This window comes from Pholcus phalangioides, unplaced genomic scaffold, assembly GCF_987345545.1.
Source record: "Pholcus phalangioides strain wild (caught in Gottingen) unplaced genomic scaffold, Ppha-v1.0 ptg000015l_1, whole genome shotgun sequence".
NCBI lineage: Eukaryota > Metazoa > Arthropoda > Arachnida > Araneae > Pholcidae > Pholcus > Pholcus phalangioides.
Window position 1 is genome coordinate 76,052,915 of NW_028301608.1, and position 26,850 is coordinate 76,079,764.

At 36.3% G+C, this 26,850-nt stretch overlaps 1 protein-coding gene across 6 annotated transcripts in view; it reads left to right on the forward strand.

Annotated features, from left to right (window-relative positions):
• BORCS7 (BLOC-1 related complex subunit 7) overlaps nucleotides 1–23,363 on the forward strand; it is a 70,744-nt gene extending 47,381 nt beyond the window's left edge. For all 6 annotated transcript variants that reach the window (XM_089244326.1, XM_089244327.1, XM_089244329.1 and 3 more), the window contains 2 exons: nucleotides 6,567–6,587; nucleotides 15,720–23,363. In XM_089244326.1, coding sequence (XP_089100452.1) covers nucleotides 6,567–6,587; nucleotides 15,720–15,771 — 73 coding nt within the window. In that variant the 3' untranslated portion in view covers nucleotides 15,772–23,363. The remainder of the gene's footprint in view (nucleotides 1–6,566; nucleotides 6,588–15,719) is intronic.
• Nucleotides 23,364–26,850: the final 3,487 nt, after the last annotated feature.

A 26,850-nucleotide genomic window follows, 5' to 3' on the forward strand; every position in this document is an offset into this window, starting at 1 on the left:
CATCGATATTGAGGAGCGGAGCAAGTTCTGAACATTTATCTACTGTGTGTTTAACTCTATAATGCCCAGATCGCCCGAAGTCGGCCGAGTAGATTAATGCCCATAACCGCCTCAAGTCGACCCAGCTAGGGGCTATGGGTATGTTTTGGTGTGCTTTTGTCACCAACGGGGAAGAAGATGAAAGCTCTTGTCAGAGGCGGGAACGGGAAAGACAACTGCAACGCCCTATCAATGGGATTTTAAAAGCTGATGTACTAGAATGTTCCTTGAGAATGAACTAAGGGTACTCAATGCATTTTACAAAGAGATAATACTGTGAGGAAAGGGGTGTTTTCAGTATAGACATTATCTCCCGAAAATCCATTGAAATGAAGGGGTGAACGTCAATGCAAAGGGTGGCATGAATAGAAACTCATGGAGAAAGGGTGGGGAGAGGGAAAGTGGCCGAAATTTGGACGAGTCCACTTCGAACAGAAAAAAGTTGGTATTTTCACGACCCTCCCAGGTTTTCTATCTGGGCATTAAAGAGTTAAGCATCATAGAGCTTTTTTCTCAAAGTATGAAATATATCCGAAACCATGCTTTAATCCTTTAAAATGTCATAAGAAAAAAATAACAAAAGGTTTAAGGATAGTAAACATGTATTTTTCATGTATAAATGAAATAAATGGTTGTACAAAATCAATTCCAGGGCAAAAAATATGCCATTCCTGTAGGGACAGTGAATATAAACAATAAATTAGGTGAAGAAACTGAATACTGTAAAGAGATAAACAGTGACAGTAATGTAGAGAAGTAACTTGGAAAAATGTCAATTATTAAACAAGAAGCACTTGAAGAAATAAATTCATCTCTACAGAACATAGAAGAGTCACCAATTAAACTTCATAGGGTAGCTCCACAGTGCAAGTCAAACAATGCCAAAAGAAAAGTTGAATCTGCTTACAACACTTTAAAATCAAATGTTTGTAAAGTTTTTGAAGAATTACCAGAGAATGAATCTCAAAGCACACTTACCGTAATGAAGATATTAAACAGAAAGCAAATATGAATATTTTGATAAAGTTAATTAGAAATAAGACTCAATTTACCTATCACAACAAGTGCAAATTTTAACTCTGGCCCCTGCTTTAAGAAATGGGAACAAGGAAAAAAAAAAAAAAGAGTTCAATGTCACTGAATATGCCGTGAGAAAAGCAGGAGAGCTTTTGTAAATGAAAAAGCAAAGGTGAGCCATTGTGTTTTTATTATAAAAAGAATCAAAAATTAAATTTCAACGAGTTTTTAGCAATCTAATATTTTAATGCAAAGGTTTAAATTTTCTTTCCTAGTCATAGTCTACATTTTTTTTGTGAGCATTTTAGTGAAAATTTCATTTGAATATATTGAAAATCTGCAAAGTTATGATATATTTTCACAAATAATATTGCTTGAATGGGGTTAGCCTAAGAGACGTCATTCATGAGGTTAGAAAACATTTTTTTTCTCAAAAAGTTTTAGAGATATGTACATGAAACTTTGCATGGTCAACAAGCATGGTAGAAGCAATAAATAAAAAATAATAATTGGAATCTGGGATGATGGGTTGCATTTCAGTATCTAGCTGAATGATTTGAAACCGGAACGATCCAGTCTTATTTCTATGAATTTTGTGTTGCGAGCCAGAATAAACATATTAACAGTCAAAAAAACATTATTTTTTTTCTCCAGTATTTTACTTCATATATTTAGGAGAAATTTAAAATAAAAGTTGTTTTGGTAACTGCTGTGCCTCTGGTCTAAAAATACGTTTGAAAAATTGTATTTTTTCTAACAAAAAATTCCACAAAAACAAAGTTTACATAATTTTTTTGCATGTAAATTTCAAATGTAAGTGTATCAATTATTTTTATTCATATTCTGTATGTTTTTGTGAACACTTCAGTGAAAATTTCACTTGAATATATTGAAAATTGAAAAAGTTATTATTTATTTTCTCAAATAATGCCGCTTAAAAATTGAGCCTCGGAAAAGTCATCTGCATCAGTTTTTAATAAATTTTAACATTTTTTTTGTCAAAAATTTGTAGAGATATGCAAATAATATTTCACACGGTTAATAAGGATGGTAATTGCAACAAATAAAAAAAAAATCATTGAAATCTGAGACTATGGGTGTCATTTTGGCATTGTCGGGTGATTTGAAATGGAATGACCCATGTGTGAAAAACCTGCCAACCCTGGTTTGAATGTTTACTTTACCCATGTTACTCTGTTCTAAAATTTTTTGTAACCAGTGTTTCAATATACTGATTCATGTTTCAGGTGCAACTTAGCAAAACAAAGTATGCAAACAGCTGATAAAAAATAAAAATTTGTGCATTCATACTTCTGGGGCATGCGGCAGACAATATCAAGTTAGTACTTTTGCAGGGTGATTTAGAGAGAATACCCCGATTTCAAAATTGTATATTTCTTAAAAATTAAAAATACGTGATGAGAGTAATATGCGAATATATGGGGGAAAATGTGTCTACGTTTTATGAAGAATTTTTGTTAATGATCAGTTTCAAGTGTAGAATCATTTTGAAATCGGAGGATTCTTTCTTAATTACCCTGTATATGAAAATAGAAGACGATACATTTCACTTCACTTCCATTTTGCATAAAGGACACTAAGTGCATCAAAAACCAAAGTAAATCTATATATATAAAATTGATTTTCTGTGTGTGTGTGTGTGTGTGTATGTTCTCTATACAAATCTACAATTTAAGATCGATCGTCGCCAAATTTTGCATATATACCAAATGGGACCCGACTTGAACGATAGGCTACTTTAAAATTTCGTCAGGGTAGGGCAAGTGCCCCAAATGGGCAAAAAACTGTCGGACAACAATGGTTTTTGGGCCTCAACAATCACTTTCCGAACGTTTACTTTGGTTACCGTGGTTCCCTAGCGATGAGTTTCAGACGTGTATATGCCTTTACAATGGTTTGTCACTCCTTCAACGCTGTCAATATATGTATAGTATTTATGCCTTTATAATGGTTTGCCACTTTATTCAATCCTCCCAGTAATGAGAGCTTTTTGAATAGACGCCATCATCAGTATCACTTTGATGGTAAGGCAAAGGGTGATCCCCTATAGAAATCAATGTTGAAATTGCCGATTTTAATGTAGAAATGAGGAAATTTGGTTGGGTTTTCTGTCACATCAATGATTTTAAAAATTGTATTAAATACTCGATTTTTGAAACATTGAGTTCGCTTAGAGATATACGAAGCCCAGGAGTTTAAATATGAAGCAATTAGCCGGAACTACTTTCGAGTTGGATATCCATTCATTGATTTCAACTTTTTATTTATATCTTCTCAAGCATGAAAATTAATGTCTCCGTATTATCTTTTGATATTGAATTGCATAAGTTCATGTGGGTTAGGATATTTTAAAATTAATTATGGGTCCGTAAAGTACATCAAAAAAATTCCACAGCTTTAATTAAGCATTTTTTGAAGCAGAAACAGGCAGAGAACTTGAAGTTCAGGGGGGGGGGATCGAAATACCTAACACCCTTTAAAGAAAGAAAAAAAAAAATATTTTTTACGTTACTTTAAATCTAGATTTGTTTATTTCATGAGTCGCGTAGGAAGTCACCATATTGGTGAACTTGGACACGGTTTGCATGTCCGTCAAAGAAAGAGGGAGATATCAGGTGATCCAAAAAAGCCTCATTGAAAAAAAACCCGGGCAACGCCGGGTATTATAGCTAGTCTATATATAAAATTGATTTTCTGTATGTGTATGTTCTCTATACAAATCTATAATTTTTGATTGATCGTCGCCAAATTTTGCATATATACCAAATGGGACCCAACTTGAACAATATGCTACTTTATAAGTTTGTCAGAGCTGGGGAAATGGGTGAAAAACTATCGGGCAACAATGGTTTCTCGGCTTCAACAATCACTTCCGGAATATTTACTTTGGTTACCATGGTTCCCTATGAATGCATTTCTGACATGTATATGCCTTTATAATGGTTTGTCACTTTGTCGACCCGCCCAGTAATGAAGCTTTTCGAATAGACGTCAGAATCATCAGCATCACTTTGTGGGTCAGACAAAGGATGATCCCCATAGAAATCAGTGTTAAAATTGCTGATTTTAATGTAGAAATGCTGAAATTTAGTGGGGTTTTCCACCACATCAATAATTTTAAAAATTGAATTGAATTCAATTTTTGAAATATTGAGTTGGCTTAGAGATACGAAGCCCACAAAATTAAACATAAAATAATTCACCAAACCTACTTTTCAGTTGGATATTAATGCAATAACATTGATTTCAACTTCTTATTTATATCTTCTCAAGCACGAAAATTAATATCTCCATATTGTCTTGTAATGGCCAACTGCATCAATCCATACAGTTTACGGGCCCACAATTAATTTTAAAACATCCTAAAGTACATTAAAGAATTCTACAGCTTTAATTAAGCACTTTTTGAAGCAAAAATAGACAAATGGATAATTTGAAGTTCAAAAAAAAAAAAAAAAATCGAAATACCTAGCACTCATCAAAATGGAAAAAAAAACTATTCATTTCTACATTTCTTTATTCTAGCTTTCTTTCTTTCATGAGTCGTGCAGGAAGTTGCCATATTGGTTAACTTGGACACAGTTTGTATGTCCCTCAAAGAAAGAGGGAGATATCACGTGATTTAAATTAAGCTTCAAGTTAATTAAATAAAACTCGGCAGCGCAGAGTATTGTAGCTAGTATTTATATAATACTAGCTGATACCCGGCGACGTAGCCCGCATGGTAGAAAATTTACATATATATAGCTTATATTAATTATTTCTTAATCAAAATATTTCTGCATTAAGTAAGAAAAAATTACTTTCATTTTTAAATATTTTAATTAAAAACTTCAGGCAATCGCTTGTGGATACACAATATTTTTGTTTGTCCATCTGGTGTGTAGAACTGTCTGCGATGTTTGTCTGTGACAGTGTCAACCGATTTATAAGATGTTGAGTCTCCCGGAATAAGTTTCAAGATTTTTTTTGTTGATCTTGTTCGCACTGTCATTTTTCGGTGCCAGAATCGCTCTCAAGCCACTCATGGTTTTGGTCATTTTGTTGAATGTTTGGGAAGACTTTGTCTGCAAGTTCCTGAACTGAGTTTAACAACTGGCAAAATCCATTTGGGAACGTAATCGATCCAGTGCTTGGGTCTACTGGTTGGTCAACTGATGTGAAAATGATAGCAGTGCTGAGTCATTTTGCAGTTGAACTCGCATGTTGGGGGATAATGATAATTTTTTAACTTCGTGCCAGAGTGTTGATGATTTGAGGCAAGCATTGAGTTCATCAGTTAGCGTTGAACATTTTTATTCCCAGTTTTGTCAGCGTAGTTGTTGTTCTCTGTTGTTAGCGACATCATACGTCCAGCTTGTGCAGCGAATATTATTCAAACGCTTTTTACGCATTTTTTAAATTGAAACTATACCTATACGATGGGCGGTTGATGAGATAAAGGCTGCATTATCACTTACAGGGCACCCTGTATATAGGCTAACAGAAATACCCGGCGCTTCCCGGGTTTTCTGCAATTAATGGGAGGATTGGAAAAGTGACAAACCGTTATAAAGGAATAAACTGTTATACACTGAGCTAGTGCTGTTATAATAACAGAATTAAAGGTGTGACAAACCATTGTAAAGGCATATATTCACATCTGAAACGCATTGTTGGAAACCACGGTAACCAAAGTAAACGTTCCGAAAGTAATTGTTGAGGCCCCAAAACTATTGTTGCCCGACAGTTTTTTGCCCATTTCGGGCATTTACCCAGCTCTGACAAACTTTTAAAGTAGCCTACGGTTCAATCCTGGACCTGTTTGGTATATATGCAAAATCTGGAGACAATCGGTCTAAAACTGTAGATTTGTATAAAGAACATACATACATACTTTCACATTTATATATAAGATTTTAAAAAATGAATATCTCTCTATTTTGAAGTCAATATCGCATGATTAAAATCGAAACAAGCGTTACGAAAAGTGCTTTCAAGACAGCACATTTAATGACAAAAAAATCGAAATGTCTTTGAAAATCTGGACATATGGTCAGCCTATGTAGGGGCCTCCGATATATTTTTTTGGTCAAAAGGGGGGGGGGTCATTCTTCAAAACGTTTGGTCACCACTGGTCTAGTCTGTGGGAGACTCCTAAAAAATGTAATATTTTGTGAGAGGAGACACAGAAAAGAGAATTATCTGTGGTTACACTGTTTTAGCCCAAAATTGTTTTCGTTGCCAAGTCATTTTGCTTCGGCTCGAGTCAGTCGTATATGATATTGAAATACTGCTATAAAAAAAAGTTCTTTTTATTGTGCTATGATTATGTTGTCTTGGGGGGGGGGTTATGTAGCACCCCCTTTTTTTTTCCTAATTTGAGTTGAAAATTATATTTATATTGAGTTAAAAATGATATTTATATTGATTTATTTAATTTTTATGTCACTTGATAATTGAATATGGACAAGTATCATATAAATGTCGTTTTGTATTATCTATTGTAGGTTTGAAAGCATCCAGAAGCAGTAAGTGCTTATTTTATACCTTAAATAATTTATGATAAAGCTTTTTTTGTCTCCCCAAAAAGCCTTACATATTCCCAAACTTTTTAGGTCAAGGAGCTCTAATATTCATCTAACACAGTGTTTCCCATAGTAAACAATACCCCCTGGTGGGCGATAGGCATGGTCCAAGAGAGCGATGGAAGCTACGGGTATAACATTAAATTCTATGAGTTCGCTTGAATGCGATGATTAAAAAATTTCTAAAGAAGGGAGCGATGGAACACAAAAAGTTTTGGAAATTATTACCGGGGCTCAGTGTGCACTTCCCAGGGGCTCCGCGGCCACTCGAGAATAATAAAATAAATCAATAAATTTGATAAACAAACAAAAAAAGAGACCTAAAGTGTACCGCCAAATAAATAATATACTAAAAAGGGCTCCTCGAGTTAAACAGGGCTCTGGCAGAGCCCTGTTATTGAGATCCCTGCCAGAGCCTCAATTATTCACTGAAAAGGGCTCCGCGAGTCAGAAAAGGTTGAGAACCGTTGGTTTACATGATTGATGAACAGGGACCTTTATATGGTGTTTTTCAGGGTATTTACAGCAAATAATTAAAAAAATTCCATGCAAAATCACCTTTTAGAAGTAGCCAAAGATGCTGATGAATTTGACCGGATTCACTCCGTATAACCTAATATACAAAACTTGTATGCGTGGATGTGTAGCCTGCACTTAGGTTTTGACATATGTGGATGACATCTGGGCCCGCGCAAACAGTTCGAAGTTGTGGTTGCATTCCACGTCGTCTGAAAGGCTCCATTATGTACCAATTGTTAAAACTTCTTCCGGACCTGCATCCGCTTCATGTAAAAGGGGCCTTATATGGGGCTATTTGCATGGCGCAGGTCAGGGTGGAATTCACCCGCATCTTTAGCTACTTTCAAAGATGATTTTACATCGAACTTTTTTAATTATTTGTCGAAAATACCCTTAAAAACACCTTATGAAGGTCCCTGTTCATCAATAGGATGTACCCACATATATCTATCCCTCCGTTTCCTTCTGAGATAAAGGAGATATGGCAGTGGCCTGTTGTTCATACTTTACAATTTTATACCATAAAACCTGCCAACAACAGCCATTGACCATAAAAATGTAGCCGCTATTGGGAAGTGGCCTTGATTGGGAATGAAAAAAAGAAAAACAATATAAAATTTGTGATCTATATAACATGTAAAATTATAAGCCGTTCTGTAATTCATTATGAATATAATTGACTAAATACTTTACAAATTTTCAAATTAAATTTAAAAGGTATTTTTTTTCTTTTTAAATTTCTAAAATTATTTTAAATATTTACTTTTTATTTCTTAAATTTTTAAACTTTTAAAATTAAATACTTTTATTAAACAAAGTTATCCACTAGTAGCATTCACTCAGGGTCCAATTAAGACGTTTGAAGGCCCTAAGCACTTGAATAGTTTGTCACTGGTCCCACAGACCAGTGAATGCAAGAACTTACTGGTCTGCAGATATCATGAGTGGTCCGCTAAATAGAATCTGCTCTGAATTGTTCGCCAGTTTAAAAAAACGAACAATTTCAAATTTTCCTGGATCAAGAACTGTAAAATATTGCGTTGTAAAGAGGGGGGGGGGGGTAAAAGTGCACATCATATTCACTAAAACATATATCATATAAGCAGAAACATATCTTACACCATCTACCGTGAACGAATATTTTGGATGCACAATTTTGTTTCCAGCAATCAAGTACGTTGTTTGCAATAAATATGAAATCAACAGGATTTTCGAAATACACAGGATGCATTTTTGTGTATGAGCATGCATGCCATGAATATTTCCCCATGTTGACGTAGCGTGGTGAAGAAAACTGGTTGTGTGCAATGGATTGTACTTTAAAAATATTGTCCCGATGAAACAAATCAATTTATTTGTTCAATCATAACTAAATCTGAAAATTTTTGAACGAAATTTTTTCACACCTGAAAACCTTACCTATCAAGCGGTTGTATTAGATGAGTGGTTTTAGGTGGCATCACAAACACATGAACAATTTTATCCGGTGGCGTAACACTATCAATCAAATTATTCTTTTTGAAGGGTGACCAAAGAATCCACTAAAAGTACTGTTTCATTGGGTGTGTTTTTGAAATACACTTCCAATAAATATTCAAGCAGTTCTTTCTATCTCATTTTCCTCGATTTTGAAGCAACGGTATAAATATTGTCAGCTTGAAACATTTTCTGCTGAACTTGGGTTCCGAATACAAACTAAATAAAGGCGATAGCAGTATTCCATCTTTGCTGATTGTTGGCATTACAGTATATAAATGGGTCGTAGCATGGATAGATTGTGCAGCACTTTCAATCTGTTGGAACCCAAAAAATCAAGCGTTCTCTCCGAATGAATTTCTTTGATTGATCAGTATTAAACATCTGGTATCCTTCAACTGTGAATTCTTAAAAAAAAATACATATATCATTTGCATATGCTTTTGAAGCATTTACAATATAATCCTCTTCATAAATCTGCTTTTGAGTGATCATTTTAGTAATTTTTCTCTGCTAACAATCCTACATTTCTGTTAAAAATTACAGAGCCATTTTCCAGAAGCTTTGAATAGCATTTTTAGGGACAGAGCTTTATTACTAGCCCAGCTTTTCAAATCTGAGTCATGCACCATTACATACCTGCGCCTTGCATCCTAAAACTTTTAAAAAAAAACATTTTTGAATTTCGTATAGTTTGTGCCTCTTATCACCAAATTTGTTGACTTGATTTTCCCACAAATACATTCGAGACAAACTTTTTACAAATTTATACTTGCTTTGAACAGATTTTAATGTGCAGTTTCATTTTTTTACTGCTACGTCAGTATTCAGTGGCTGCTCTTTTAGCTTCAAATAGGATACTCAGACTTCCTCATTTAACTCTTCACCTACCTACATACATTTCATCATTTTCATCTATAATGTCAAAATCGGAATTCTTAAATTCACTTTCATCAACTGATGACTTGAAATCCAGAGTGTCTTCTTCATCAGTAAATATTTTGCAAATAGATTCAGGTTCTTTCAAAATGTCTATTTTATTTTTGAAATATATTTCGGCTTGTGTAAAATCAGTCAGCTTCATTTCTGGAACAGAGAATTCGTGGTACAGCATCCCCACCACGTTGACCCCATTACAAAAAAATAGATTCAAAAACATTGAGGTATATACACCAATGCAATTTCATGTGAAAGACACAAAACAACAACAAAAACTTATTGTAACTCACTAATTTTTTTCACTTTTGTAAAATAAAGTGTAGGAAATGCACGATTAGAATATACGCAGTAACCTCCGTATTCGCGGGTGTGACCGCGAATGTGGGAAATCTGCAAATAACAGAAACCCCCATGGGGTTTTTGTATACCTCATTTATTGAACAGCACGAGAAGATGGTGCAGCAATTGTTGGTGATGTTTTCTGAAAGAACATTGTGATTTCTGTTTGCCGTTCCTTCTCTTCTTCATATCACAAAGTATGTTGGAGTATGTTGACAAGGCTTCTTCTACCAATTTTTCTACATGTGAAGAACGTGCTATAGAGGGATCTAAGTAATGAAAACAGTATTGCTGATTTGAACTTGCAAAGTTTTTCCGCTATATTACTCATGGTGAACTTTTCGTCCACTTCTTTATCTTGATCTATTTTTCTGGTACCGCTTAGGAGCAGTCAACTGCATTAATTCCTCTTCCTTGGTCAACGCTGAAATGCTCGGTTCTCTGAATTGCTATTAATTGGCTGTTCAACTTCTATATCCACATCATTGAACTCTTCTCCACCCACCGGTTCCGCTAATGTGACAATGTCTTTTATAATCTCCTCAGTTGACTCTGTAGAAATTGTTGTGTCCTGGAGTTCACATTATGGCCGAATGTTAATTTTAGCCAAGGTGACTGTTTCTATCTCAGGAGCTGCCATGGCTCTAATGATGACAGTAATGTCATTAGCCAGCCATCCTTAACATGCATAACTCAGATTTTGTAAACAATATACATGAATGACGATTTGCAAAAAACCTTTTCCAATAAAGGAAAAAAAACCGTGAATATAGAACGATTACGGAGGCTGACTGTATATCAAGCTCAGTTTCAAACACTTTTTGATGCAAAATACCCAAAAATAACTTTACAACAGATTTATACACATTCAGAAGAAACATGGACAGTTCATTTAAGAATCTGCCGCTTTTCTCTGAATCCTCACCAAGTAGGGTTGCATTTGGCGTTAAAAATGTTGATTTGTATTCATTTTTTACAGCTTTTCTGTTGCAATTCTGCAGTTACTTTTTTAGTATATCTAAATAGATTGAACCTTTTATTTGACCTGATATTATTATCAGAAATTTGGGTAAAAGATGACGAAAATAGACCTTGATAATATTCCTGGTTACTATAGTTTTTACCAATGTCGTACCCGAAATAGATCGGGATGATTTATAGCATTCATAAAAGACTATTTGATTTGACCAAAAGATAGCAACAGACCTAAAACGGTACAAATATTCAATCATTACACTTCACTCACAATATGAAATATACATGACAGCATTGAAAGGTCAGACACAACGCTAGATACTCCCGCACATTCCCGGCAGAACTCATTTGACTGTAAATTGGCCATAGCGATAGGTCGAAGTTGTGTTAGGTTTGAGAGAAAGAAACTTTTTTCTTATATACCAAACTGACTTTAAAAAATTTTGAGTGATGAGATTATTCTTCAAAGTTGTTTTTTTGAATAATACTGGCTCTAATAACTACCATAAAACTAAACGTTTGGGAATTAAACGTTGTGATTAAAATAACAAAATTTTAGGCCTGAATATAAAACATTTTCATGTTTTCAAGGGAATTTTAATGGTTTTTAGGTATATTAGGGCGGCTTATTTCAAAACTCCTGATGGTTTCGGTACAGTATCAATATTTCAAAGTAGTCTGCAGAGACTAATTTTTACATAGAAATTTTTCTTTCCAATTTTTTTTATTCACTTTCCTATTTTATTCAACACATTATCACATTTATATCATTACCACACATCAGTGATCTTTATGTATTGATATTAAGTTTAGTGGGCGCGTTAGCCCAGAGGTCGATAAGATACTCGCCTAAACGTACCAAAGGATGTTTAGAGGTGTCGCGAGTTCGATACCCGGTTCGTTCTCGTCAGAAACTTTCCCGACGCAGGGATACAACAGAAATGGTGACATATGACGACAGAAAAAGATTGCTACTGCAGGGAGTTCCACATCGAGGGGTTAGCGCACCAACCTCTCGGCGAGTATAAAAAAAGCTGCCGTTCGGAATCGGTAATAAATTGCCCGGTCTAATTAGCCCTCGTATGCAGAAAATGACCATGGTGCGACAAAAAGGATCAAATGATGATTAAGTTTATAAATGATTCACACAAACACATATATAGTACAGTTCCAATGTGATTTACATGCTGGCTTATGGCCTGAGCGGATCGAGAGCTCGCTGTGTGTGTTGGGAGAGAGGGGGATTTAAAAATAAGATTTTTTTGTATAAAAAATAAAAATAAATAAAACGAGCTAGTCACTGTGAATAGGGTGACCATACCTCCTTCATTTTTGTCTAGTATTTTCCGGAATAGTCTCGTTATTTCTGCTTCTTCTCCGTGCCAAATTTTTTTTTAAAAATGTAGTGATTTTTCCTATCGTGCCAATCGTTAAGGAAGAAGGCCGAACTTGGCTTCTAATAGGATTGAATATTTCAGTTCATTTTTAAGGATTGACAACCCGCTGCTGGCAGAGAAATGCCCTTTGGTTCAGTGTTTGGCATATAATTACGTTTACAAAAGTGACACATCACGAAATTTTAAAAGCTTATAACTCACTTAATATTCGTCCGATCAAAAAGCAGAAAACACTTTTCTATATTAGTTTTTCACAAGGAATCACGTGTATAATTATTGCACGGTCAATAGTTACCACCCTGTATATACACTGCTCAAAACAATTAGGGGAGCACATGGTTTTAACAAAATTACGCAAAGATGTATACCGATAAGTAACATAAAATGAATCATCCATAATTTAAAGCCTAGCAGGAAACGGAAGAAGAAAACTTCATATGCAAATCAAAGTTCATGACGTCAAAAACCAGAAAAAGGAGATAAGGGCAGAAATTGGGATGTTGCAGAAACGTCTGTTTTACTGCCGTAACTGTGAAATTCGATTGCGCAGTTTTTTTTTTTTGAGACAGGGTGACTTGAGGATGTCTCAACAACGTGATTTACCGGAATCCATGGCATGGCGTGTTATAGGCAGACTGGAATCCGGGCAAACACAATGTAGTGTCGCGGACGCTGTTGGAGTCGCCAGAAGTGTTGTTGCAAGGCTGTGGAATCGATTCGAAGAAACAGGAAATGTTAGGCGTCGACTAGGGCAAAGTCGGCCACGTGCCACTACAGCAACTGATGACCGGTATGTACGGTTAACAGCCCGTCGAAACAGATCACAGAATGCTACGCAGCTGCAAAGACGGTTGCTCTTGGCAACAGGACGAAGGGTGTCCAGCCAAACAGTACGTAATCGGCTTCATGAGGGAGGGCTCTATGCACGTAGGCCAATGGTCTGCATTCCGTTGACCCCACGCCACCGTGCGGCCCGAAGAAGATGGGCTGTATGCAATAAAGTATGCAAATAAAGAGATATTGAGCCAATCAGAGTACGGCGCTGCAGTCAGCAACGCCTATAAAACACAACAAGTGTCTGGCATAGTTGTTAGATCGGTTACTGCTGCTACAATGGCAGGTCATTGAGATTCAAGTGAGTTTGAACGTGGTGTTATAGTCGGCGCACGAGAGATGGGACATAGCATCTCAGAGGTAACGATGGAATTTGGATTTTCACGTACGCCCATTTCACGAGTGTACCTTGAATATCAGGAATCAGGTAAAAAATTAAATCTACGACATCGCTGCGGCCAGAAAAAGATCATGCAAGAACGGGACCAACGGCGACTGACGAGAATCATTAAACGTGACAGACGTGCAACCCTTCCGCAAATTGCTGCAGATTTCAATGCTGGGCCATCAACAAGTGTCAGCTTGCGAACCATTCAATGAAACATCATCAATATGGGCTTTCGGAGCTGAAGGCCCACTCGTGTATCCTTGATGACTGCACGACATAAAGCTTTATGCCTCGCCTGGGCCCGACAACACAGACATTGGACTGTTGAGGACTAGAAACACGTTGCCTGGTCTGACGAGTCTCGGTTCCAATTGCTTCGAGCTGATGGACGTGTACGGGTATGGAGACAACCTCATGAATCCATGGACCCTACATGTCAACAGGGGACTGTTCAAGCTGGTGGAGGCTCTGTGATGGTATGGGGCGTGTGCAGTTGGCGTGATATATGGGACCCCTGATACGTCTAGATACGACTCTGACAGGTGACAGGTACGTAAGCATCCTGTCTGATCACCTGCACCCATTCATGTCCATTGTGCATTCCAACGGACTTGGACAATTTCAGCAGGACAATGCTACACCCCCACACGTCCAGAATTGCTACGAAGTGGCTCCAGGAACACTCTTCTGACTTTAGACACTTCCGCTGGCCACCTAAATCCCCAGACATGAACATTATTGAACATATCTGGGATGCCTTGCAACGTGCTGTTCAGAAGAGATCTCCACCCCCTCTTACCCCTACGGATTTATGGACAGCCCTGCAGGATTCATGGTGTTAATTACCTCCAGCACTACTTCAGACATTAGTCGAGTCCATGCCACGTCGTGTTGCGGCACTTCTGCGGGCTCGCAGGGCCCTACACGATATTAGGCAGGTGTACCAATTTTTTTTGGCTCTTCAGTGTGCATAATAATTGCCACAAATTACCCAGTCTCTTATATTTATTTACATCATATATAACTTTCTTTCCTTATGCTTCAATATCAAAACACCGAAAAAACCTGGATTTTTGCCAACCCTGCTGTGATGCAAGCCAATAGCATTGTCTTCTGTATTTTTAGGGCATGCAAAGGCACAAACAATATTTACAAAGCTCAGCAAAGAGCTATAAATGAAAAAAGTGCTTCATTTTTCAAAAATTATAACGCTATCATTGAACTGGAAAATGTAAGCAAATCCCTTTAAGAAAAAAAGACGGACGGCTCAGTAAAACTATCTGGTTCACCTTGACTTATTTACTTTGGGCTTTCTAATTTACACTATTTGCAGTGTGCTTTTTAAAAGGACCTAGAAAGAGTCATTGTTAATAAACTTACATATCTTCTTAATTTGCTGTGAATTTATCCAAAAGAGTTGACTGGACTGTGAAAGACTCATTTGTGGTTGCTAGTTTTTATCAAACATTATTGTCACCATGTCATTTTGCTTTGACTCTATTCAATCTTATACGATACTGAAATAGTGCTATAATTTTTTTTTATTTTTTACAAATAAATAAGTGTGTGTGTGTGTGTGTGTGTGCGTGCGTGCGCGTGCATGCATGCGTGTGTTTTTTTAATTATTATTATTATTTTGGACTTTATTATGTTGTTTAAGGGGAGGTACCCATCCTAGTTTTTAGTCCTCCTCTTTCTTCCTTTTTTAAATTTTTTGGATCCTGCATCTGCCATTGATTTTTTCTAATTTTGAGTGAAGTGTAATGATTGAATAATTGTATCGTTGTAGGCCTGTTGCTCTCTGTGGCAAGGCTTTTTAACGAGGAGATGGGTCCGCATTTGCTTCTCAAAATTGGGTTTGGAGTTCACCATGTTAAACTGCCCCACAAACATTTTCAGTAATCTCAGGTGGTACAAAGTACTAATGTTATTAGATGTTCTTGGAAGAACAAAAACAGGTGATGAGTTTTAAAATATATTTAAGAGAATTTTGGGTGAAGTATTAAAAAATATTGTTATGAAAGCAAGTATAGGATATCATTGTAATTAAGAGAAGTTTAACATTAGATTGAAAGCAATTCTAAACAAGATCTGAAAAGTATCATAGTGGAGGGATTTATCGTTGTATAGAGGTTTCGCTGTGTATATTAAATTATTTCATAGAATGTAATCACTTTTGCATTAAAAATTCATCTCTTTTTTTTCTAGCGCTACATTAATTGAGCAAGTGAAAGATGATCTGCATAACATTCCATGCTGATACTTTGATTAGATGGAATGACACTCTTCTTTATGGAATTCCCAAAATGAGCATTGCCTAGCACTCATTTATTTAAAATTTCTTAAATATTGTGTGACTGATTATAACTTGTTGCCAGTGTAATGTTTCAAGCTCATTTGATCACATGTACACATGCTTACAACTACCCTCATGTATGTATGGATATTCTGTAGCATCATATTTCGCTGTTTTATATTTAATTCTTTGCTTTTCTCTGCTTATACTTTGAACCTCTGATACAATGGAATCCTGAATTCACTACTGTAATTTTCTTTGTATAATGTATGGATCAATCATTAAAAAATAATCTGAATTTCCATCTGATATTATCTAAACTTTCCTTTAGTTACATGTCTCTACCGAGGACTTTCTTTAGGTGGGGGAGGGGCGGAGATATTGTCCAAAGCAGGGATATTCTGCATTGTTCTGCAACGAGCCCTCAGCTGGCCGAAAATGTCCTGCGGTAAAAATTCCAGTTTTCAACACTTTCCTAAGATTGTTCTGCATCAGCACTGATTGTTCTACAACGTATGCCACAGATTTCAGCATATTCCACTTTAGGAAGATATAGTACAGTAGTCCTTTGATCACAGTGTTAAAATCAAGGTGTGAATCCACACACACCTGTGTGATGTTACGACCCCTTCATTCCGATGATCTTTCTTGTCCAATTGTTCTCCTCAAAACTCTGAATTACAGAGATAGGTTTTAGCTTTGCAAAACTATAATATAATGATTGAACACAGTGCAGGAAGTCTCATACTACATGTTGATGGACACTAACACTCAAAAAAAAATTTTAATCAACACGTAGTATAAGAATGTACTTTTTTCTGCAATATTTTAATTTTCTATAAAAATATTTTTAATTTTTGATCTTATTGGGGGCGGGGGCACAGTACTTCATTACCCCTCCCCAGATTTTCCCTTAGGTTAAAAGTTCGGAGTCTGCGATTGCACAGTCGTAATCGGCTAAAAATACGATTTTCTGATGTTTCCAATTTTGAGTTGGCTATTCCTTTGGAAAAAGCTCTTGTTGCCACGACGATTACACAGACCTACAACAAATATGTAAACATTAAATTTCAAATCCGCGCATTGCCAATTTGGAGGGTAGATGCAGGGCCACAACTGGAGGGAGGGAGCAGGCGGGTCTGGTGTCGTGGGCTCTGAATTAGAGGGTGCACCGAATTCATCCTTTATAACTTCTCTACATTACACTGGGCACTAAAATTTGTGCTTGCCGCGTTTGGGAAAGTATCTAGTTGCGACCATGGATAGATGGCACGCCAAATGCTGGGCGCACACTGTTAAGTTTCACCACCACAAATCTGACACAGCTCCCATATTCAGGTTCAGGTGATCATGTGGCAGTTAAATGGCGACAGATCAGAGTGGTGGGCCATCAGGGAGGGAAAATAAAATCACTCTAGCAGGAAATTGCTCCGGAAGGATTTATATCAATAGGGGAAATCAGAAGATAAGTGTCAGAATCTCATTTGCTTTAAATTTAATCACAAGATATTATTGAAAGAGCTAAGGTTTTTACAACGAAATAGAAAATCAATCAGAAGGGAATGTATAGATTGATTTATAAGTAAATACAGTCAAATCCCGTTATAACGAATTCCAAGAGACCGGAGAATTCACTTCGTTATAAAGGAATTCCAAGTCTTTGCTTGTTCCCATGTAAACTTATCTGGGGAATTAGAAAAAGTATTCGTTAAAACAGGATTTTCGCTATAACGGTATTCGTTAAAATGGAATTCGACTGTATATATATATATATATGTGTTCCTCTAACTTTTAATTACAATGGATCCTGCTTATAACTTTTTCAAAAAACTGTCATAAAAAACGTAAGCAGGAAAACACTTTAAACGGGAAATTTTAATGAGAATTATTTAGAGTTGGGACCACGAAAATAAGTCGAACCAAGTGGAAAAACGTTCTAAATGGGAACATTATAAGCGGGATCGACTGTATATTTGTTTTAGATTTATTATATGTGCTAAATTCCATATGTGTTAAATTCTCAGTGTTAATGGGCTTCTTTGCAAGCTTTCTCTACTAAGTAGACAATGAAAGTAAATGAACCTTTGGATAGAACATGTTTTTAGAAATGAATTATTTATTTGATTCACAGGGATACCCCCTTCTCCTGCCCAGAACATGGCCCGCCACTGTCTCCACAAAGAGATAGAAGCAGGTGATGTGAAAGACCTGGGGTAGACCATGCTGGAAAGAATTCATAGAGATATCAATGACTTATTAGGGGAGGATCATACTTTTTTTCCAAGAGTTCAATTTCACTCAAAAAGAACCCAGATTTTTCCGGAACCCAGGTAAATTGGGGTACAATGGCAAAAAATAATATCTAAAGTATTCCTGAATAATTACATAAAAACGAAAAATTATAACTTTAACACCAAATTTTCAATTAAGGGGTCACGTACCTTTTAACATTGTGGAAAACTATGCTCTAATTGAAATATTAAAAATACTATTTAACCATCGATTTATTCCAAATTTTTTACACATGTTCTTGATTGTATGTGCTATCCTATGCTGGTATAAAATTTTACATATCTTATCTTAATTTTTTGTGAATTTTCAAAAAAAAAGCATTAACCCTTTACCGATTCTTGAAGGATACTAGGAGGTTCGTGAAAATAACCTATTTTTGCTTTCTGAAATGGACTCGTCCAAACTTTTACCTCTCACCTAATCCCCCGTCCATTCAGTTCCTATTCATGCCGGCCACAGCGTTGCTGTTCATTTTTTCGTTTCAAGATACCCTGTGGAGACAAATTGTAAACTGAAATCACCCTTCTTTATACAGCATTTTTCTTTTATGTAAAGGAGTATTCACCCAACTCTTTTTTCTTCGTGAAAGACATGTATATATGCATACGAGTTAATTTTATCCCTGTGCGCGTATACGGGTCCAGCTGAAGGTCTGGTTAGTTATTTATTCGTGAGCGGCGATATATCGCCCTTTCTCTGCAAGATATTCTCGCCAACTTTGCCAATTATTTTTTCCTTTTCTCGATTTTTTTTTTATTTTGTAAAAGTGAACTATTAATACGTATATGAATTTTTAATTCAAAAGACAACTTCAAAAATTAGAAAAAGACAAGTGCTTCCAGATATAAACTTTCGTGTGTCTCGATATGAAATAAATAAGCTTTACCAAAAAAAATTCAGGCCCCATTCCAATTTTACGTTACCATCAGGAGGAGGAGGGGGTGTATTCGTTGATTTTTGGATTACGAGAAGGGCGACAGTACGAAGCTTGTAAAAACATGAAATTAGGTCCAGTCTGGTGTCATTTTTTGAGTGGAGTGTCTGTGCTATGCTGACTTTTGACAAAGACAGAGTAGTAAAAATATTGGCAAAATTCTGCCGACAAAAGAGGAATCTAATTTATTTTTGGTTCTGTCAGAGAAATTACGAATAACTGACGTTCTCCCCAGGGCCGCAACTAGATTCTTGGTCACCTGGGGCAAGTGCACATTTTAGTACCCCTTTGTAATGTTGAAGGTAAGGTTTGAGAATACAATTTGCGCCCCCTCTGGTCCAGCGCGCGGGGCACGAGATCCGCCTGCTCCCCCCTAGTTACGGCTCTGGTTCGCCCTCTCCATTAGAAAACAAAAAGTGAAGATGTAACGAAATATTTTTGCACACTTGTTGCTGGTGATACGTTGAAACTTACAGGCGTACGAACATGATCGCAACGTATTGGAGATGACGGGATAAACTTAATTTTACTGCTTTCAAAGTTGCAAAAAGTGCTTATGTGCAGTATATCTCCTTGAAAAACTTCACCCTGCTACTGTGCCTCTAGTTCCAGCCATATTGAACTTCCTCCAACTCTTCTTGTGATTGGGGGGGGGGGCTGATATGGAAGGGCATTATGTTTACCCATGCATACAAAAGCGACATGATATTCACAAATATATGGTTAACCCTTCAATCGTAATTCAATCTCCCTCCTCCCAACTGTGGCCCTCTTGCATTTTCAGTGTATCTCTGTCACAGGCGTCTGCAGAATTTTCTCGAGGGGGTAGGGGTTCAAAATTTTTTCCTTCTGGGCGGGGGGGTTACGTTTTTTCCTGCAAAATAACACTATAATCTCGGTTTGAGGGGAGGGATTAGAACCTCAATGTCCCCCCCCCCCCACGTACGCCAATGATCTTTGTCCACGCTTATGCTTGTGATAAAAAGTAATCAGAGAGGGAATCCCCTTCTTATTGGTTAACATAGCATATAAAAGGTATTTAGTTTCGATATAGCATTTTTTACCGAAATAATTTTTTTCTAATTTTTGGTTGACTTGGAGGAGGGGATACGGACCCTCTACTCTACGCACCTCCCTGCTTACGCCTCTGCTTATGACGATATATTATCCACTATCCTATCTCCTTATAGCTATGATATGTGTACTTGTGGTCTCTTGTTCGTGACTATATACTCGCTGTCGGAACTTTCAATTGGAGAATCGGAATCACCTAAATCCTCATCAAACAAAATACGACTAATTTCTTCATACACGAGACTTTCTTTAGGCATTTTCCAAATCGAAAGTGATGCTTCAAATCGATAATTGACAACTTAAACATAGAAATGGTAAATATTTAAAATTCGCAAGAGTAAGGAAAAAGGCCAACCTATTCACGTTGGGATAGAAATGGAATGTGAGTTTTGAAGAAAAATATCTATTAGTAAAACCAACGTTGACCTTTGGATAAGATCGTATCTGTGGGGAAGAAAGGGGGCTGGCCATTTTCTGAATGCACTACCTAGAAGCAAAAGAAAACTCGATTTGGGAACCATACGAAAACTTTACAATCAATTTTCTTGTATGTATTCACGTACTAATCCGGTGCCAGTGTACTTTATTTGGAACACTCCCATAAAAACATCCCACTTATAAGGTATTGCTTCGTAAGAAAAAGAGACGTAAAATCACTGTGTGGAAGTGTCACTTTTGCGAAAATAAGTTTTTCAAACTTGACAATGAAAGGACATAAATCCCCTCAACTAATTACAGCCGTGCCTTTTTTGCTCACGTTGACTGTCTTCTTATCAATAATCCTAACCCCAGTTGGTAGTAAACGCAGATGTTTATCAAAACGCTAGATCCGTAGAAAATGAAGTCTCATGCTCAGATACTACTACAATCGGGCAACAATCAGAGGCGTATTTACTGTTTTGCCTCCTTTCTCCCATTCTATTCTAATATTCTTAGCCACTTATTCCTAGAATTCACCACCCTGGGAAATATCCGTCTTGGACTCCCGCTCCTGTGAAAACGCCTGTGTCTGTAAATCAGTAAATCACGCTTTGGGCCACTCGCATGCTGGCATACTGTTTTGGTCATTCACGTGCTCACACAATCTCTACGTTCCCCCCTTTTGGTTTCTCACATGATAGCATACGCTCTATGCCACGATTTTGATCGCTCACTGACCTGGTTAGTCGCTCTTTAGGTTACGTTTTGGTCATCCACATGCTTGCACCCGATCAAGGTCACGATTTTGATCGCTCATTAACCAGGTCCCTCGCTCTGTAGTTCTTTGCTTGGTCATTATCATGCTTGCACCAATTCTACGTCACGCTTTTGATCGCTCACCGACCTGGGGTCACTCGCTTTCTCTTTTGGTCATCCACGTACTTGCACACGCTCTAAGTCAGGGTTTCAGAATTCCCAGGCACCAAGCCACTATGACGAATATAGAAATTTGGCATTGGTGCCTAAAATGTTATATGTTTGATTGCTAAATTGAAGTGTTAGGATAACAAAGTTTTTGGTAATTGTGTCAGTGTGTCTACCAACATGGAGAAGGGTTGCTGAGTCCTAGATAAGCTGGAAAAAAAACATTATTTTCAAAATAAAGCCATTATTTAAAAAAAAATGCTTGGCTCCTATGAAATTTGGTTGGCGCTTAAATTATTTTTTGATTTGTCAAGCCCTGCTCTAGGTCACTCACTCACTAGGCAGAAACTGATTTATGATTTTGCCACTCTTTTCACATTCTACTAATTTTCTCGGCCACTCATTCCTCAAACCTGCCGCCCTTTGCTATAGCTCGCTAGGCCCCCCCCCCCTCACATTCTTTATTTAGGTTTTTTTAATCATTAAACGGCCATTTTGTGCTCAAAAATGGGCATAATTGAGCCTGTGCAGTCTGGTGCCAAATCCTAAAGGCAGCCGTCCCAGAAGTCAAATCGTATTGCTAGAGGTTTGTGTACTAACCTCTCAACTAACAATCTAAAACTTTAGTAATACGCTAAAGAAATAAAACAACACTTGCAAAATTGGGCACAAAATGAAATATACTACTTAGTATTATACTACTATCACGGGCTCAGTTAATGTCCCTTTGCAACATGCCCTTATGTTTTTTTACACAAAAAGACATACCGTAATTTTTTTGCTTTTTACAAATTTTTCTTCATTGCTTTTACAGTCCTAGTAAATAATATCGGTCGGCGATTAATCATGTTTATCCAAACATAGAAGGTTTTCTTTGTGTGAACTGAAAATATGCGTATTCATGACCGGGGACGCAACTGGGGGGGGGGGGAGGAGCAGGCGGAACTGGTGCCCCAGACAGGAGTGGGCGCTAATTTTTGCGGCTTGATTTTCCAACTCCCAGAATCACAACAAAGTGCTTTTATACATTTTTGTCACTGAAATTGCCACCCCCCCCCCACCGCAAATTTTCCGTACGGGGCAGGTGTCCCTCCCTAACGCATGATCCAAATATATGACCATTAGAGAAAAAAAACAGAACTTGCGAAGCATATGGCCGTTAGGAAAGGAGTCTCAAGGTTGTGAAAGTTTTAAAGCAGGACAGTTCCCAGTTTCCTAGTAAAAATTCATTTCAGCTTATGTAGAGAATCTTTTCATGTTTTTCATTCGATACGAGGGGCATCATCCCCATAACAATAATTGTTACAATAGTACATTAAAATTCATTTTCACTTCTAAAAATCTTATTAGGAGTAAAATACTTCTCCGAATTTTAGGTAAAAGAAAGTTCTTTTCATGGGAGTATCGACATAATTGTAATAAAAAAGAATAAAAAATTTTCTGATAATTTCAGGAGATGGAGGCTTACAGAAGTTCAGTACGGATAACATTACACAAATGACACCGAACTTTCGGAAATCTAGAAATGTCCCAATAAATAAATTGCCAGGATTTTGTTCAGATAGAGCACCTGTTATGACAGGCTCAATAAATTGTGTTGGTATGCAACTAATAAAACAAAATTATTTGATGCTGCGTGTCCTTTTTTTTGCACATAAGCTGGCTCTAATTGTAAGTCAAGTTCCAGGAAAACGCAACAATCGCAAAAGTACAAGATACCATAAATTCTAAATATCTAAATAATAATATAATCTATTATAAGCAATAAAATTTAACACATCTTGATAATTTTAAAATTCTTTTCCCAAAATTATTTCGCCAACGTCGTGGGTAACAACATGATAGTGTAACCTCTCGTTTTGTTGTATTGTTGCAAACAACAGTCAGCTTTATCGAAGTGGAGCTTCCGAAATCCAACTGATGGGGCGTATACGCTTGTCTTTCTCGTTCCTGCCTCTGACGACAGCTGTCAATCATCCCTCCCTGCCCTTTCACAAAAATGTCTTATATACCCATACCCCCCCCCCCCATCTCGGCCGGCTACGAGCGGTTTGGCTGTTTGCATGTAGAGCCGTCTACGGCCGGATTGGTTTTTTATAGAGTTAAAACAGCTTGCATGCATGATAAAATACCATGACATCAATGTAATTGATTAAAAATAAAATAAACTGTTCAATTCATGAAATAAAGCAAAATGTTGAGATTTCGTTGACTCAATTTTATTTAAAATTAAATTTTTAACTATAAAAATTTTTGGAATTTGAAATTTAAGTTTTAAAATTTAATTTTAAATAAAATTGAGTCAATGAAATCTCAACCTTTTGCTTCATTTCATGAATTAAAAAGTTTCCTTTATTTTGAATCAATTTTTATTCAATTACATTGATGTATATTATCATGCGCGCAAGCTGTTTTTAATGAATTTTTTTTTCTTCGAAAATTTACAAAAAATTAAGTATCTAAGATACGTAAAATTTTTATACCAGCATAGGATAGCACATATAATGAAGAACATGTGTAAAAAATTTAGAATAAATCGATGGTTAAATAGTATTTTTAATATTTCTACTAGAGTATAGTTTTTGCCATGCTAAAAGGTATGATACCTCTTAAAAGAACTCAGAAACTTGCTTCTATAAAACAATTTTAATTGCATTGAATAGTTTATTTTTTGTTTCAAGTATTTTCAAAAAACGTGCGTGCATTTTCAATAGACATATGAAAAAATGTTTTGCATTTTTCAGGAGATGTCTTCTTAATTTTGAAACTTAATATTTAAAAAACACATTGATCCCATGTTAATATTTTATTTTCGGAGTTTTAGTTGAAAATATTTATTTCTAAGTGTTCACAATTCACCATTTAAAATTAGAAACTAAAATTTATTTTATGGAAATTTTATAAATGAGTGACACACACAAGAAAGTGAGACGTTTCATAATGTGAAATCCCATCAGAATTTTGAAATGTTTTCGAAGTTCCCCTCATAGATTAATAAATTTGAACATTTACAAAAATTTTGTTTAGAGCAGCAACTAATTCAACTAATTTCCCTTTGAATTAGAATTGATAATGTGAATGTAGCTCAGTGAATAAAAAATATTTTAATGACATTGTGTTCTTTTTATTTTTGTACATTGCCTGTGTATCCTTTTATTTTAAATACAAATTCGAATGTCATATAAATAAAAAAATGAAAAGTCAAATATATATTGCCTGATTTTTCAAAAATATTTGCTTGGGAGCAAAAAAAACACCTAGAAATACGTGTTGGCAGAGAATTTGTGAAACCTCTATCTTTTTTATAATTGTTAAATTACCTCTTTTTTCATAATTTTATTATTCATTTAACATTGTGTTTTCTGTATACCATACTAGGTAATAATTGCAATTAAAAAAAGTCGTCAATTTTTCTTTCCAATTGTCAAAAAATACATGTTGGTTGCGTGTTTTAAATGCGAAGCGTGTACGCGGTAGGACCCGGGTTGTAACGTCACGAAAATATGTTTCAGGCTTGTAGTAAGACGACTTAGAACTCCTTAATACAGGCGTCTTAAGACGACTTGATTTTAATAAGTTTATTAAACGTGCGTCTACAGCCTGCGGTAGACCCAAAACCAGCAACCAATCAAAAAGCAGCATTTTATGACGTCAGTAAATAGGGAGTGGAGAAGGTTTTTTCCTCTCATCTTCACTAGAGCTTGCTCGCAGGATATGATCTTGGTTATTTGGCACGATTGTTGATTGACGCCAACATACTTGGCGAAATTTTACAGGTGTTTTATAACCGCAATTAGTACAGTGGTTAGAGCGTAAGGCCAGCGTTACACAATAAAAGTTTGATAAATTTTCTTTTATAAAACTTGGCAAAGATCTTTTGTATTGAATTTTTTTTATAAAATTTATTTTATAAAGGAAATGGACCACATTACACTATATAAAATGGCTCGGGAATCCAAGTCAGCCACCTCGTTGGGCAATTTGCCTGTTGTGGCGTTGTATTTGTATAAAAGATTTATATGAAATTGTTTTGTCAGTTTTCGTTAGTCTTGTGCTGTTGATGATAGTAGTTATGGATGAAGAAATTTTTTTACCATTTGCTGTAGGAAATTTATCATTTGCAACCTCTGTAATGGCTTCTGCTTTAAAAAACATGAAACTTATGTGGATGTTGGGGCGTCGGAAGTGTTTCTAAACTGTGGGTGCTCGTCTTTAGTTTTATATCTGAAATTTTAATTTCTGAATCAATTCTGGGGGTGCTGGGATGCATGCCACAAATCACTATGGGTGCTTGAGCACCCCCGGCTCCGACGCCACTGTGTGGATGATTGTATTGGATGGAGTAATTTGCGGAAGAAGCTAATTATTTTGATGCGTTACATCTTTAGCTAGGAACGCAACTTAATGAATATGTCAATTTATTAAGAAGTTGAGGAATACAACGCTCAGCGACTAAATTGCCCGTGTTTCATCATATTAATATTGCGTCTTATATGTAACGGTAAAATCCCAAAGACTCGGGTTTACCAAAGCGAGTTGGTGAAAGTCCAAAAAACGCTTGTAAACATTTTCAATTCGGATTTTTACCAAGTCAAAAGTCCGTTTTAAATGAATCAGTTAATCATCATGAACTTATCTGTTCCTGATGATGTTTATGAATAATAATTTATTAATCATAAACAAATAATGAATTAACAAACGAAATAACCACCATGATGAGTTTTGGACGCTATTTAAGTAATTGATGCTCATAATTAATTTACTCCTACCAGTTAAAGCCCGTTTTAATTAATTTAGCATCATTAACTCAATCGTTCCCCAACCATCTTGATTAATTAATAATTGTTTAATAATTATAATTACTAGTGGGAATGACGCTTATTGATGAATTAATAGTAATAAGTATTTAAGTAAAACTTACTTCGTCATGAGATGGCGCGCGGGAGGGGGCCGAGCATGGGCGGGAATAGGGGGGGGGCATTGCCCCCCCCAGCATCAAAGAGGAAGGGGGTGCCGAATTCACCCTTTAACTGCTTCTACATTACAAGGGGCGCCAAAATGCCGACTTGCCCCGGGTGACAAAATATCTAGTTGCAGCCCTGCGTAGAAAGAACAGGTTTTTGAAGAGTTAATACGTCACAGTGCAGGATAGGAAGTGGATCAGCATAACTTTTTTATCAAACATTGATGAGGATGCAATATTTGATAAAAGATTTCCCACCTGATATTGGTTCACTGTCAACTATCTCAGATGATAATTAAATAAATGTATCATCAATATGAACCAACAAATCCAGTGATGTGTCAGTCGAGCCCGGATATAGCGAAGTGGCACGTGAAAAAAATTCGACAGATCCGATATTCGTGAAAACCGATACAACGTAAATATTTGAGTTTAA